General features: G+C 41.8%; 1 protein-coding gene across 1 annotated transcript; it reads right to left on the bottom strand.

The window, feature by feature from the left end:
* Nucleotides 1–11,864: 11,864 nt before the first annotated feature.
* LOC120051559 lies at nucleotides 11,865–13,400 on the bottom strand. The gene is made up of 2 exons (XM_038998500.1): nucleotides 13,360–13,400; nucleotides 11,865–13,252 (listed from the first exon to the last, which is right to left on the bottom strand). The coding sequence occupies exon 2, from the start codon at nucleotides 13,150–13,152 to the stop codon at nucleotides 12,268–12,270; it is 885 nt and encodes a 294-aa protein (XP_038854428.1). The 5' UTR covers nucleotides 13,153–13,252; nucleotides 13,360–13,400; the 3' UTR covers nucleotides 11,865–12,267.
* Nucleotides 13,401–16,146: the final 2,746 nt, after the last annotated feature.

Here is a 16,146-nt window from a genome sequence, read left to right as displayed (position 1 = left end):
CAGAGAATTTAATGTTAATTTCTCTACCATAAGCTGCCTCCAACGTTGTATTAGAGTATTTGGCAGTACGTCCAACCGGCCTCACAATCATAGACCACGTGTAATAACGTCAGCCCAGGACCTGAGGTGGGTCTGGCTGCCAAGTGGGTGGGCCTATGCCTTCCAAGGCACACCCATGGCTGCACCCCTGCCCAGTCATGTGAAATCTACAGGTTAGGGCCTAATTCATTTCAATTGACTGATGTCCTTATTATATATATTATTTTATTACATTTAACCTTTATTTAACTAGGCAAGTCAGTTAAGAACAAATTATTATTTACAATGACAGCCTTCCGGGTAACAGTGGGTTAACTGCATTGTTCAGGGGCAGAACGACATATTTTTACCTTGTCAGCTCAGGGATTCGATCCAGCAACCTTTCGGTTACTGGCCCAACGCTATAACCACCAGGCTACCTGCCGCCCCTTATATGAACTGTAACTCAGTAAAATCGATGAAATTGTTGCATGTTGTGTTTATATTTATGTACAATAAACATACAAGAAGCTGGTGAAGAGCTACAAAAGGAAGTAAATAGCCCTATTAGACTGAAAGAGGATGGAATTTCATCAAACTTATGAGCTCCCGAGTGGCGCAGCGGTCTAAGGCACTGCATCTCAGTGCTAGAGGCGTCACTACAGACACCCTGGTTAGATTCCAGGCTGTATCACAACCGGCCGTGATTGGGAGTCCCATAGGGCGGCGCACAGTTGACCAAGTGTCGTCCGGGTTTGGCCGGTGTAGGCCGTCATTGTAAATAATAATTTGTTCTTAACTGACTTGCCTAGTTAAATAAAGGTTAATAATAATCATTGTGAGGCTCTCCATGAGCATTAGCTGCTACTTCACTCAATCCTGTTTTAAAAAGTCTCCCTGTGTGACATTCCTTGAGACCAACCAGAAATGTTTCCTTGGCCAAATATTCTCAGATTTTCATAAAAACATGTTCTCTCGTTTCTGCATCACCAAATGTTGTGCGAGACAAAAGAGTAGGCTAGGTGAGCATCAATCACTAGTTCTGTACGGCTGACTGCAGGGGTGTAGTGCTGCAAGAGCGATGAGCCGCCACAATGGTGTTTGTTTAGTAAAGTTAGATCAATGTCTTGGACGATCACCTACTGATTAATTAGTAGTCCACATAACCAAATATTATAGCATAACATTACTGTTACAACAAAAACAACACCTAATTTCTTACGAGATTTTAGAATGGTTTGCTGAATCATCCCAAACTCAACAGCGCGCCATTAGGCAGAATGTGCTTTGATTAAAACAAAATACAGGAAGTCTATATAATTTAACACCATCTGCTCTAATTTGCTAACCAAACAGTAATTCAAGACGATTTAAATGCATATTCCCATGAAATTGATTGAGATCAAACGATTGGCATGCAGACACAGCTTGGTCATTTCACTGGTAAAACGCGAAGAATTATAATTCAATATTGACAGTGATGATGCCATGGCCTATTTTGAAATGAGGTATGCCTAACTTGGTGATCTTCAGACAATGTGTGGGCAAAGGCAGGCGTTACAAGTTTTTAAATGTTTTGCCTCGCTGTGAAGTCTTGAGGTTTTCAGGGATGTGTGATGTCAGAATTACAGAATTCAACCTAGCAATAGACTGGGTCATAACTTAGGGAGGTCTAATTTATGAAGATAACTTATAGATAGAACCTGCTCTTACCATGACTAACAGTTGTCCTAATCTTCTCCTCCTCTTCTTCATCTTTAATGTTGACATTCAGCTCTAGTGTTTGACTGCAGTCTTCCAGCTTCACTGATGCCATCTCTGGATCCTGCAGTGCAAACTGGGCTCCACTGTCACAATCAGGACCCAGTGACTGTAGGTTTCTACTCAGTGTGGAAGGAGAGAGGCAGGCTGGGTTTGTGCTCACTGTTGATGTTACCGGCCTCAGACTTAATCTGAGTCGGCCTGTAGTAATAAAGACAAACGGACACAAAAGTTATTTTCTTGACAGTTCTGGCACTTTATTCTGTAAAAATATTTTATATTTTTTCTTGTTCAATTATCTCATTTCAGTAGATCAGGTAGCTAATCCTTGACAAAACATTCATTCACATTAGACACAAAGTACACATTTTAAATTGCACAACATAAGTGCACTTCATCTATAGTAGATTTCCTAAATTCACATAAATGCATAAATGACAAAAAAAACATTTATTACAAGATTGCAGTATGTTTTATGTTTTATGCACAATGTACTATTTTCCTGAATAACCTCATCTTCACTGTATTATTTCACTCACAAAAAAACAATTATATTTCCTGTTCACAACACAGTAAGAATTATCAGGGGTCGTACAGTGGCAAGTGAAATTCAAGGACTTTTTCAGGCCCTAATATTTATTTACTTTAAGCCCCTTGTGCAAACCCTGAATAATAGATAAATATAGAAACTGTACAGTGGGGCAAAAAAGTATTTAGTCAGCCACCAATTGTGCAAGTTCTCCCACTTAAAAAGATGAGAGAGGCCTGTAATTTTCATCATAGGTACACTTCAACTATGACAGACAAAATTAGGAAAAAAAATCCAGAAAATCACATTGTAGGATTTTTAATGAATTTATTTGCAAATTATGGTGGAAAATAAGTATTTGGTCACCTACAAACAAGCAAGATTTCTGGCTCTCACAGACCTGTAACTTCTTCTTTAAGAGGCTCCTCTGTCCTCCACTCGTTACCTGTATTAATGGCACCTGTTTGAACTTGTTATCAGTATAAAAGACACCTGTCCACAACCTCAAACAGTCACACTCTAAACTCCACTATGGCCAAGACCAAAGAGCTGTCAAAGGACACCAGAAACAAAATTGTAGACCTGCACCAGGCTGGGAAGACTGAATCTGCAATAGGTAAGCAGCTTGGTTTGAAGAAATCAACTGTGGGAGCAATTATTAGGAAATGGAAGACATACAAGACCACTGATAATCTCCCTCGATCTGGGGCTCCACGCAAGATCTCACCCCGTGGGGTCAAAATGATCACAAGAACGGTGAGCAAAAATCCCAGAACCACACGGGGGGACCTAGTGAATGACCTGCAGAGAGCTGGGACCAAAGTAACAAAGCGTACCATCAGTAACACACTTCGCCGCCAGGGACTCAAATCCTGCAGTGCCAGACGTGTCTCCCTGCTTAAGCCAGTACATGTACCGGCCCGTCTGAAGTTTGCTAGAGAGCATTTGGATGATCCAGAAGAAGATTGGGAGAATGTCATACGGTCAGATGAAACCAAAATAGAACTTTTTGGTAAAAACTCAACTCATCGTGTTTGGAGGACAAAGAATGCTGAGTTGCATCCAAAGAACACCATACCTACCGTGAAGCATGGGGGTGGAAACATCATGCTTTGGGGCTGTTTTTCTGCAAAGGGACCAGGACGACTGATCCGTGTAAAGGAAAGAATGAATGGGGCCATGTATCGTGAGATTTTGAGTGAAAACCTCCTTCCATCAGCAAGGGCATTGAAGATGAAACGTGGCTGGGTCTTTCAGCATGACAATGATCCCAAACACACCGCCCGGGCAACGAAGGAGTGGCTTCGTAAGAAGCATTTCAAGGTCCTGGATTGGCCTAGCCAGTCTCCAGATCTCAACCCCATAGAAAATCTTTGGAGGGAGTTGAAAGTCCGTGTTGCCCAGCAACAGCCCCAAAACATCACTGCTCTAGAGGAGATCTGCATGGAGGAATGGGCCAAAATACCAGCAACAGTGTGTGAAAACCTTGTGAAGACTTACAGAAAACGTTTGACCTCTGTCATTGCCAACAAAGGGTATATAACAAAGTGTTGAGAAACTTTTGTTATTGACCAAATACTTATTTTCCACCATAATTTGCAAATAAATTCATTAAAAATCCTACAATGTGATTTTCTGGATTTTTTTCCCTAATTTTGTCTGTCATAGTTGAAGTGTACCTATGATGAAAATTACAGGCCTCTCTCATCTTTTTAAGTGGGAGAACTTGCACAATTGGTGGCTGACTAAATACTTATTTGCCCCACTGTATGTGTCTGAATATTAGTACACATGTAAAAAACTGATAATCATTACATTCAGCTTCAAAACTGTAGAGCAACTGAAATGTTCTCTCTCTGAGGCACTACCTGCACTGAAGTCCGTTGATGCAGACCTTCTATTGTATCATGGCGGTCCGCAAACAAACATTTAAGGTCCATGTCTGTCTAATTCTGTACTAAGAAAATAAACCAAGAAATCCCTATTAACTTCTACCACAACCTCCCCTTCCCCAAAAACCCATCCCACACCCCCAATAAACTTGATCAATATAACCCTTTCTGTGTTTGCAAACATTGGGGTTTATATCATGCTGAGACAATCCACCCCCAGGTTATCCAGCTTATCAAAAACCATACCGACAGTAACATCTGTTACCCCCAACAACTATGCTGCAGTTTACAAGATAACTTTCAACCTGGTATTTCTGCTTTACACAATCCAAGTTGTTGATAACCTTACCAATGAAAGCTATGAAGTACATATTATTCAATATTAAAGTATCCTTTGTCACAGCGCATTTATGGGAGCAAGATTTCTGAAAAGCCCTCGAAACCATGTCAGGACTAGTAGAAAGACCAGTTCTGACAGTAGGTCCTCTTACTACAGGACCAGCAGTGGAAGCTCCATCGGTCTGACAGTAGGTCCTCTTACTACAGGACCAGCCACTTGGCACATATTTTCACTCAACATCTACATGTCCCATTCTTTGGCATTTAAAAACACTGTGATGATTCTCCGTTGCTGCTCCAGTTTCAACTGTTCTGCCTGCGGCTATGGAAGCCTGACCTATTCACCAGACGTGCTGTTTTCAACTCTCTAGAGACAGCAGGAGCGGTAGAGATACTCTCAATGATCGGCTATGAAAAGCCAACTGACATTTACTCCTGAGGTGCTGACCTGTTGCACCCTCGACAACCACTGTGATTATTACTATTTGACACTGCTTGTCATCTATGAACATTTGAACATCTTGGCCATGTTCTGTTATAATCTCCAGCCAGAAGAGGTCTGGCCACCCCTCATAGCCTGGTTCCTCTCAAGGTTTCTTCCTAGGTTCTGGCCTTTCTAGAGAGGTTTTCCTAGCCACTGTGCTTCTACACCTTGCTGTTTGGGGTTTTAGGCTGGGTTTCTGTAAAGCACTTTGTGACATCAGCTGATGTAAGAAGGGCTTTATAAATACATTTGATTGGTTGATTGATGAGGCTGGGTCAAAATCTCTGACATTGAAGCTAAGGAATCCTATTCTGTACTTTTCCAGATAAAACCGTCTCAAACCTCAACAGCACTGATAAGCTTTCACTTCTTTAACCCTCTTTCCTACTGATCAACCTTTAGGCTTCAACCACTCTGTCCCCCTTCACATGTTCTTTAACATGATCATCCATGGACATAGATATTGGGACCTCAGATTACTCCCTTCAATTTAGCATGGCTTCTGAGCTTCGTCCCATTATGATTTTCCAATTGAAGAATCTTCCCTTGCTGAACCTGACTAGCACACGATATTAACAATCTACCATTTAAAATGTTTTATTTCACCTTTATTTAACCAGGTAGGCTAGTTGAGAACAAGTTCTCATTTACACGGATCCGGCCCAGTTTAACTACACCTCTCTTTTTATGGCCTTGGTTAATCAAATAGGGTGTAAATGAGGCCCTGTGGTCTCCTCAAACACCATCCCAACTTTCCACTGTGACACATTATTACTCTAGCTCCCTACCTTGGGCCTCTTTAGAGTTTATATACTACATGCACCTCTGCTTCTGAAAGAGATTTGCGTCAGTTCAAATCTGGCATCAGGACAAAATGTGATTCATAGTCACCGAATATATTTTAATTAAACTCAAACGATAAATGGTAAATGCAATTTTCGTATATACGGGTTCACTGGATCTCCGCGCAGGGTAGATCAGAGAACTGTGGAATGTACTCAAAATAGTAGTTTTATACTATGACACTTTCATTCTCTCCTTGTCCAGTTGGCCTATCATAGTAGAGGTTTAGCATGGTTCATACTCTTGCTCCTCCTTTGTGGGCCCCCAAACTTGTCCAAGCCCCTTGGCGTTTTCCTTCTCCACATCTGGTTGTTGGGTAGAGCAGCTCCATCCTGTGTCCCCCTCGATTATTCCCTCAAACAATTCCTAATATGGTATTGTCCAGTCTCTTCCCCATCCTAGTTGGTCTAGAGAGATGCACCCCTCCCCTCTCCAGACTGTCCACAGCTTTTATGGCCTGTGGTGGTCAATCCTTACCCACCTTCACACACACCCTTCTATATTGTGTGTGTGCAACAAAACATCATTCACCTTCAACCAATCTGCTAACAGCCTATAGTGCATAAACATAAATCCTAACACTTCCAGTATCATTATCTCTGTTCTTCCATACAGACCACTCACATACTAGGCCCTCATCCTCCCGCTCCATATCATCAGAACTGTCCCCCACATTGATCGCATTCCAGCACAGCTGTTGCTTCTCAAACTCTCTCCATTTCCATTGTTTCAGGGGTGTCAAACTCACTCCATTGAGGACCGAGTCTCCGCGGGCTTTATTTTTTTCCTTTCAATTAAAACCTAGACAATCAGATGTTCCTTACTCAGTTCCTTACTAATTAGTGACATTAATTCATTAATCAAGTACAAGGTTGGAGCGAAAAACCGCAGACACTTGGTCCTCCATGGTATGAGTTTGATACGTGCTCCGATTCATCCACAGTAATCGACGCCATTCCATGCAGTTGGCCTCTCTCTCCAAATGGTGAAGGATAACTTTAGTTCGCTTCCCTCTATTTTGACACTCCATCACACAGCCTCATGTTGCCATTTCACCGCGAGCAAACTCCTAGAAAGACGACCGAAACCGTTGAAGCCGCCATTTGACTAGCCTCGTCCGAACCATCCTGATCTCGCGAGCTTACATTAACGAAACAGTGTATGTAAACTCGCGAGATCAGGACGGTTCGGACGAGGCTATTTACCAGCTCATAAACAACATTTTACACAAAACCAAGAACGTGTTAAAACGAACTCAAATAAGTGTAATCTTTATGAAATGACTTTGACGAAATTATGTACATACACTCAGACAAACCCAAAGTCTACCTATGTGACTTGTAAAATCGTTTTTAATCACGTTCTTGACTCACTCGGGTTGACCCCAAAATAACACATACAATTAAAACCTTTACCAAACATGATAATACTTGACGGATTTGCTACCTTGCATGTTATATATTCTTTCGACATTAGAAAGTTTAAACGTGCTATTACATACCTACAATAATACAGTTGAAACGGACACAACCACTATCGACATAACACAGTTCAGTCGTTTTATACCCGGAACTTCCTGTTCCCCACTACGACAGTACAACAGCGCCATCTTCTTCTCTGGTACACTGACATTTACACAAATATAACGTGTCTGCCGCCACCTACTGTACGGTTAGTAAACTGTAGAAAAAGATACACGTCCAATTACGGATAAGGGGAGGGGGAACAACGACATCAAAACAACATTCAAAAATAGATAAATAAAAACATCCCACTCCTTCATTCACAGTCCTATTCAATTCACATCCCTACACAGTCTCATGGGCCTCGTAGGGAGGAACATCTTCAGTCACAGTCCTATTCAATTCACATCCCTACACAGTCTCATGGGCCTCGTAGGGAGGAACATCTTCAGTCACAGTCCTATTCAATTCACATCCCTACACAGTCTCATGGGCCTCGTAGGGAGGAACATCTTCAGTCACAGTCCTATTCAATTCACATCTCTACACAGTCTCATGGGCCTCGTAGGGAGGAACATCTTCAGTCACAGTCCTATTCAATTCACATCTCTACACAGTCTCATGGGCCTCGTAGGGAGGAACATCTTCAGTCACAGTCCTATTCAAATCACATCCCTACACAGTCTCATGGGCCTCATAGGGAGGAATATCTTCAGTCACAGTCCTATTCAAATCACATCCCTACAGTCTCATGGGCCTCGTAGGGAGGAACATCTTCAGTCACAGTCCAATTCAAATCACATCCCTACAGTCTCTTGGGCCTCGTAGGGAGGAACATCTTCAGTCACAGTCCAATTCAAATCACATCCCTACACAGTCTCATGGGCCTCGTAGGGAGGAACATCTTCAGTCAGTATTCCCTGCAATCAGTGGTGTAAAGTACTTAAGTACAAATATTTTAAGTACTACGTAAGTAGTTTGTTGTGGTATCTGTACTTTACTTTTGATATTTTTGACAACTTCTACTTTTACTCCACTACATTCCCAAAGAAAATAAGGTACTTTCTACTCCATACATTTTCCCTGACACCCAAAAGTACTCGTTACATTTTGAATGATTAGCAGGACAGGAAAATTGTTAAATTCACACATCCCTACTGCATCTGATCTGGCGGACTCACTAAACACAAATGCTTTTTTTTGTAAATGATGGGTGTGATCTTAAATTCAATCTGGAGTGCCAGAGTGGCCTTGGGCGTTCGTAAATTCAGAGCGTTGTCAGATTGTCAGTTCGTATCGCTCTCGGAGCGTTATTTATTACATTATTTATACTTTTACTTTTGATACATAAGTATATTTTAGCAATTACATTTACTTTTGATACTTATGTATATGTTAAACCAAATACTTTTAGACTTTTACTCAAGTAGTATTTAACTGGGTGGCTTTCACTTTTACCTTGATAGGAAAGGACTCAAGTATCTTTACTTTTACTCAAGTATGACAATTGGGTACTTTTTCCACCACTGCCTGCAATGCTTCCAATGTCAATTCCTGAACTCCCAAAAACCTTTCAGCCGCACATACAATTCATCTTTACAATCGGTATCCTTCAACTGGTAAACGACGTTATGAATCTCAACAGGCTGCGGGGCATCCACTGCCATAGCTTCCTCAGCACCAATTGCTCTTTAAACTATTTCCCGCGCCTCCCAGTAGGATAACTACTGTACAGTTTCTTGATGTGGATGTTCCCTGATATAAGAAACATGTATAAATGCCATTGGTCAGTTCCGGTGTTATGAAACTGATGGAGAATATTTGTAAAAAAACATTTAAAGTATTTATTTAACTAGGCACATAGCATACATAACAGGTTAGGATAATTAAAGTGTCAGTTAGGTGAATTAGCATGGCAGGTTAGGAGACTGAGGATAAGGTTAGGAAAAGGGTGAGGATTTGTTTACCATGCAGGTTTGGATAACTAACGTGGCGGTTAGGAGACTGAGATTAAGGTTAGGAAAAGGGTTAGGCTTAGCTACAATTGTCAACAAGTGTTTTCCCAACGCAAAAGAAACGGCCACGGACCAATGGGGAGCATCAATTGGTGTAAACTTGATATCATGAAATACCCGATATCAGAGAACGCCCCTGCAATTACACCCTTCTCGGATCAAGGGGCCAGGCTTGCAGTCTATAAGCATGCTTTCCACTGTGCTCAGGGGGCATTTTCGGTACTGCAGTTCAGGTGAAGCACGGCCCAATTCCCATTGAAGGCCCCATAGCGAAGTAAAAAAAAAAAAAAAAAAAAAGACAATTTAGTTATCACGTTTGTAAATAAAACATTCATTGAATTATTCAAGTAATTGAGTTAGAGTCTGATTTTTCCCATCACTCACAGCCAAAGTTATTAACTATTTTAGATTCATGCTGTGAGGTGGGTGAGCTTATGCCACATGCAGATGTTGAAGGGAAAACACACCTCTTGATCTGCGTATTTATAATGTAGCTCAAGGTGTAGCCTCGTCTCATAGACTAGATGTAACATAGTAAATATAAATCTGGGACTCTCAAAATAGTGTGATAGGTAAGTTATTCTGGTTACATAAGACAGATGGTCACTTAATAAATGGAACTTGGTGGTGCTGTACTGTAACAGCGAGCTGAGCCAGTTGAAACTATTGACCGCAGGGATATATTGTTGGTAACTGTGTGTTCCTTTATTAGTTTTGTGTTTTTTATTCATTTATTTCTGGTACTCTCCTACCTGAGAGGCATGAGGCCTGTGTGGCGTTGCACTGTTAAAATCATCCCAGTGTGGAGATGAAACACCTGTGTGTTGCAAACCCACATGCTCTGTCCTCTCTGCTCTACCTAGGTGTTATAATGTGGATAATACAGAGATAATACTAATACCGAGAGAACCACTGCTCTACCTAGGTGTTATAATGTGGGTAATACAGAGATAATACTAATACCGAGATAAAACACCTAGGTAGAGCAGTGGTTGTCTCTATTAGTATTACCAACATTAAAACACCTAGGTAGATCAGTGGTTGTCTCGGTATTAGTATTATCTCTGTTTTACCCACGTTAAAACACCTAGGTAGAGCAGTGGTTAACGTGGGTAAAACAGAGATAATACTAATACAGAGATAACCACTGATCTACCTAGGTGTTTTAATGTTAGTAATACTAATACAGAGATAACCATTGAACATGCATTTTCCATTATGCCATTGTGTTTACCATTTCAGAACCTTACATCTGTAGTTTGAAGCATATACAGGGCAGTATATAAGAGCCCTTGACTTTTTCCACATTTTGTTACGTTACAGCCTTATTCGAAAATTGATTAAATGCATTTTTTTCCTCGTCAATAAAAACACAATAGCCCATAATGATAAACCGAAAAGGTTTTTAGAAATTTTAGCAAATCTATACCTTATTTGCATAAGTATTCAGACCCTTTGCTCTGAGACTCCAAATTGAGCTCAAGTGCATCCTGTTTCCATTGATCATCCTTTAGATGTTTCTACAACTTGACTGGAATCCACATGTGGTAAATTCAAATGATTGGACATGATTGGAAAAGGAACACACCTGTATATATAAGGTCCCACAATTGACAGTGCATGTCAGAGCAAAAACCAAGCAATGAGGTCGAAGAAATTGTCCGTCAAGCTTCGAGACAGGTTTGTGGCGAGGCACAGATCTGGAGAAGAATACCAACACATTTCTCAAATCTCTGTTGGCTGGGCTCCCCGCTTGTGCCGTCCAACTCCTGCCCCACGTTGGGCGCAAACCTTTTAAGGGCTCCTGAGTGGCGCAGGGGTCTAAGGCACTGCATCTCAGTGCAAGAGGCATCACTACGGTCCCTGGTTCGAATCCAGGCTAAATCACATCTGGCCGTGATTGGGCCAGCATCGTCCGGGTTTGGCCGGGATAGGCCGTCATTGTAAATAAGAATTTCTTCTTAACTGACTTGACTAGTTAAATAAAGATTAAATAAAAACTAAACAAGTGGGATGCATGCCAGCAAAGCCACTACACAACACATTACTAAACACTACATTAATTGCACTCTAACAGTGACAAAGGGTGCCGACAAACTGTTACATAAAGCTGACCGAAAAGCATAGTCCAAACAACTTACCACTGCTACACCTGGCTATCAGCGGAGCCTTGTCTGGAAACGAAACAATTCATTCAGCCTCATTTAAAAAAAAAAACATGGCTGACTTGCTTAAACAAATGTGGTTTCTACTGTCAATTGATATGTACAAACTATGGCATAAGGGGACGACAAGCGGATAAGAGGCAAACCGTAATTTCGATTAAGACGTTCAGCCCTTTTGAAATACACAGCAACAGAATTCAGAACATGGGCCGTTCTTACAGTGTTCTCCCTGTACGCCAAGTCAGAACCGTAGGATAAATAAAGGGGCATATATGCAGACAATTAAAAATCTTACAATATTCAATTATTACATTTCTCAAAAACAGGTTATAGGCTACATGTGAACCACCAAGTCAGAACAGTAGGCAAAATTAAGAGGTGAAAATAGACCAAAATACAAAGGTGAGGCACATGGGCTACTAACATCTTACTACACAGATTCCAAGAACACAGGATGAGATGTTACTATCCTTTGTGCAAGCACTTCCAAGAGTTCATGAACAGTGAGACTGGTGAAATTTGGGGAGCGCATCGTCAGTAGTGTACCTTTGGTTCCTAGGGTGTTTCGGCCTTTCACACTATACACCCTCCCCAAAGGCGGCCAGCGACAGGGTGATCAATCCTACGCTTGCGTCCCATTCCCAATTAGTCATAGGAGTTGCCTTGTTGTTGATAGCCAACATCCCATGGGACTATGCATGGCAGGGGCGTCTTCCTCCCTGAGTCAAGCATTGTTGACCGCATACCTCCTGGCCCTCTCACTTCGGGGCCCAGCTGGGGTCTTTCCTCTTCATCCAGAGCCATTGACTGCTGCCTTCTGCCGCCTCTGATACAGCTTTGATTGCCGAACGCTGGCTCTGGCCCTTAATTCCCAGGTCTCTAAGCAGTCTGGTTGTAGATGTTGCCACAAAACCTCTGCAGCCCACCTCCACTGGTCGGACTTCTGTGTTCCAGCCATGATGCCGTGCTTCGGCAGCTAGATCGGCATAGCGCAGATGTTTTCGCTCATAAGCCTCATCTACTGAGTCCTCCCAGGGTACTGTGAGCTCAATGATGAAGACCTTCTTGAGCGAATGGGACCAGAGCACCATGTCAGGTCTTAGGGTGGTGGTTGCGATCTCCGGAGGAAACACAAGTTGCCGGCCAATGTCAGCTAGCATTTTCCAGTCGCGGGCCAAGCGCAGCTGGTCTCGCTCTAATGGTTTAGCCCCTTCGCGGACAAAGGTCGTCCGTAAGGGGTGTGATGCTGCTGGGGGTGGTAGGGAGTTGGTGGCAGCTCGCTTGTCCTCCAGGGCGGACGCAAGGTTTTTAAGGACTTGGTTGTGACGCCAAGTGTAGCGTCCTTGGGTGAGGCTTGTTTTACACCCTGTGAGAATGTGCCTGAGGTTGGCTGGCATGGAACAGAGGGCACAGTCCGGATCTTCACCATACCATTGGTGAAGATTAACTGGTGTTGGAAGGACGTCATATGTTGCTCTGATGGAAAAGCTCAACCGCCTCGCTTCCATGGCCCACAGATCCTTCCAGCTGATCTTCCTCTTCTCCACACTGTCCCATCGAGTCCACTGTCCCTGTTTGGCAAGAGAGACTGCCTTGGCCCACCTTGCAGCCTCCTCCTGATGGCGTACTTCCTGCACTACCATCTTCCGCCGCTCTGGTGCAGTGGCCTTACTCCAAGCAGCACGGCTAGTTAGCCCAAGGCCTCCTCTCCCTTGCTGAACATGACCCACAATGTCAGCATGTCTGAGGGCAGACATACACTTAGTATTACTTTCTTAGCTACAGTATACACATCTCCCTGGCATGTTACATCATTTATGCAACAGCATACAAGAAATGTTTTGACTCACCTTGTTGTGTTGTGCTCACTTGAACAGGAAGGTGGTGCGGCAGTCCTTCGTGGGCATATTTTGTCATCAAACTTTGTCATCAGAGTCTGGCTTTCTCTGGATTTATGGTGCTTTCAAGACAACTGGGAACTCAAAGAGAAAAATGGAATCATGATGACGTCAGTGATCTTCAGGTCATAGCTGTAGAAAGAGGCCCGAGTTCCCAATTTAACAATTCCGGGTTGGATGAGTTCAAAACGTATTTTCTCAGTCGTAGCTCGTTTATCCCCGAGTTCCCAGTTGTTTTGAACTCACTCAAGTCAGATTTTGCAGTACCGAGTTAAGTTGTTTTGAGCGCGGCACAAATCAAGCTTCATTGACAGCATGGCCAATGTTGAATGTTTACAATTGTAAACTAGGAAAAGAGCCCCTTAATCTTAGACTTGGGACCACACAGCCACTCCACTGAATAGCAGGCTAATGCTTGCAGAAATTTGCAATTTCCAAATTGTTTTGTAATGTTTATGTCCAACGGCCGATGAGAACCGATATGTTTAATCTATAATTTCTCATTATTTCTCTTCATATGACAAAAATTATAAAGGATTTGCCAGTAAATTGTCGACTTGATTCATGATGATGACTGCTAGCTCAGATTTTGAAAGTATGATGTTGACATGATCAGTCCAATCAAAGCGACTGTAGATATCACATGATTTGACGTTATTTTATCTGTGGACAATGACCTTGAGCCTTCTTGGATGGGCACTTCTAATGTAACTCTATGGCAGCACCCAAGGGGCTTGAATTTTCAAGTTCTACCCTTAGACTTGGTAGTGACATATTGTCCCCATGAATGACAGAACACTGAGCCAATCACGGCGCAAAGCTCCGTATTTTCTGCGGGCTTGCCCCACCTCCACAGAAAGCACTGAGCTAGGCTGAAACACCTGCATTTTGGAGCTGCCTTACTCAAGAAAACATAAAAGAGACCATGTTTGTATGTGGCTTTATGAATTACTCAATTATAAATGTTTTTTTTTACATTGTTTGCAAACAGATAATAATAATAATGTGACACTGACTAATTGAGGAGAAATGTATTTACTGTGATATGTGGTTGTCTCACCTGGCTATCGTAAGATGAATGTACTTAATGTGCTAGTGACATCACAGGGTCAGAGAGAACTCCTGACTGTAGTCATACAAAAACACTCCAGGCACTCAGCCCATAAGAACCATTCATACTGTCAGATCTAATATGAAGAACTGAATACAACCATAAGAACCATTCATACTGTCAGATCTAATATGAAGAACTGAATACTAAAGAGAAGAAGTGGTTGACCAGTACATATTCATGTAACTTTATTTTTCATTGGCAGATCAATAAAGTTTGCTTCAATGCAGTTATCCAAATACATTCATGATCAGTAACTAAAATAACTCATCTAGTTTTAAAGACAATTAATAAACACATGTATTCATTTCATAAACTATGTCTCATTGAATAAAGTTGTAAAATAATCCCCCCAAACTAATGGTGAAAAGTGATCATCACACCATCTCTATCTGATACATGTTAGGGGCGGAAGGCAGCCTAGTGGTTAGAGCGTTGGGCCAGTAACCAAAAGGTTGCTAGATCAAATCACAGAGCTGACAAGGTAAAACTCTGTTGTTCTGCCTCTGAACAAGGCAGTTAACCCACTGTTCCTTGGCCATCATTGTAAATAAGAATTTGTTCTTAACTGACTTGCCTAGTTAGATAAAGGTAAAAAAGAAGTGTCTACTAACTCATTCCCACAGAATACTGCAGAGGGACAACCTGGTCTCAGAGCAAAATGTATTATATGTTACAAAAATATCCGTGCCATTCCATTTAGTATGTTACATTACATTGGCCTACCAATATAAGCTGAACAAAAATTTAAACGAAACATGTAAAGTGTTGGTTTCATGAACTGAAGTAAAAAATTCCAGAAATGTTCCATTTGCACAAAAAGGTTATTTCTCTCAAATGTTGTTAACACATTTGTTTATATCCCTGTTAGTGAGCATTTCAGCCTTTGTCAAGATAATCTTGTGCTGGGGGAGAATAAAAGGTCCACACAACACAATGTCACAGATGTCTCAAGTTTAGGGAATGTGCAATTCTCATGATGACTGCAGGAATGTCCACCAGAGCTGTTGGCAGAGAACTCAATATTTATATCTCTACCATAAGCCACCTCTAACATCCTTTTAGAGAATTTGCCAGTACATCCAACCGGCCTCACAACTGCAGATCACATGTAACCACGGCAGCCCAGGACCTCTTCACCTTTAGGATTGTCTGGGAGGGGGCTGAGTAGTATTTCTGTCTGTAATAAAGACCTTTTGTGGGGAAAAACTCATGCTGATTGGCTGGGCCTGGCTCCCAAGTGGGCCTATGCCCTCCCAAGTCCCATCCATGGCTGAGCCCCTGCCCAGTCATGTGAAATCCATAGATTAGGGCCTCGTTTATTTATTTCAATTGACTGCTTTCCTTATAAAAACTGTAAATCTTTGAAATTGTTGTGTTTAGATTGTTGTTCAGTATAATACGACTTGTAGGACGTATCAAATGTTACGAATTACAATTTGTATGTTATTTTACGCATTGCTATTCATACAATATGTTTCCGAACTTGTAATATGTATGAAATGTTACGAATGCCAATTTGTTGTTGCTAACATTAGCTTGGTTAGGGGTGAGGAGTTTAAGGTAGAGTTAAATTGGTTTAGGGGAAAGGTTAGCTAACATGCTAACATAGCTAAAAAGTAGTAAGT

Source organism: Salvelinus namaycush, chromosome 7 (assembly GCF_016432855.1).
Source record: "Salvelinus namaycush isolate Seneca chromosome 7, SaNama_1.0, whole genome shotgun sequence".
NCBI classification, from domain to species: Eukaryota; Metazoa; Chordata; class Actinopteri; order Salmoniformes; family Salmonidae; genus Salvelinus; species Salvelinus namaycush.
The sequence above is the reverse complement of the archived record's forward strand: the minus strand, read 5'-3'. Positions and strand labels throughout refer to the sequence as shown.

What these genes read in the sequence shown, in the direction of transcription:
- LOC120051559 (XM_038998500.1), bottom strand. Translation starts at nt 13,152, where the DNA reads ATGGTAGTGCAGGAAGTACGCCATCAGGAGGAGGCTGCAAGGTGGGCC.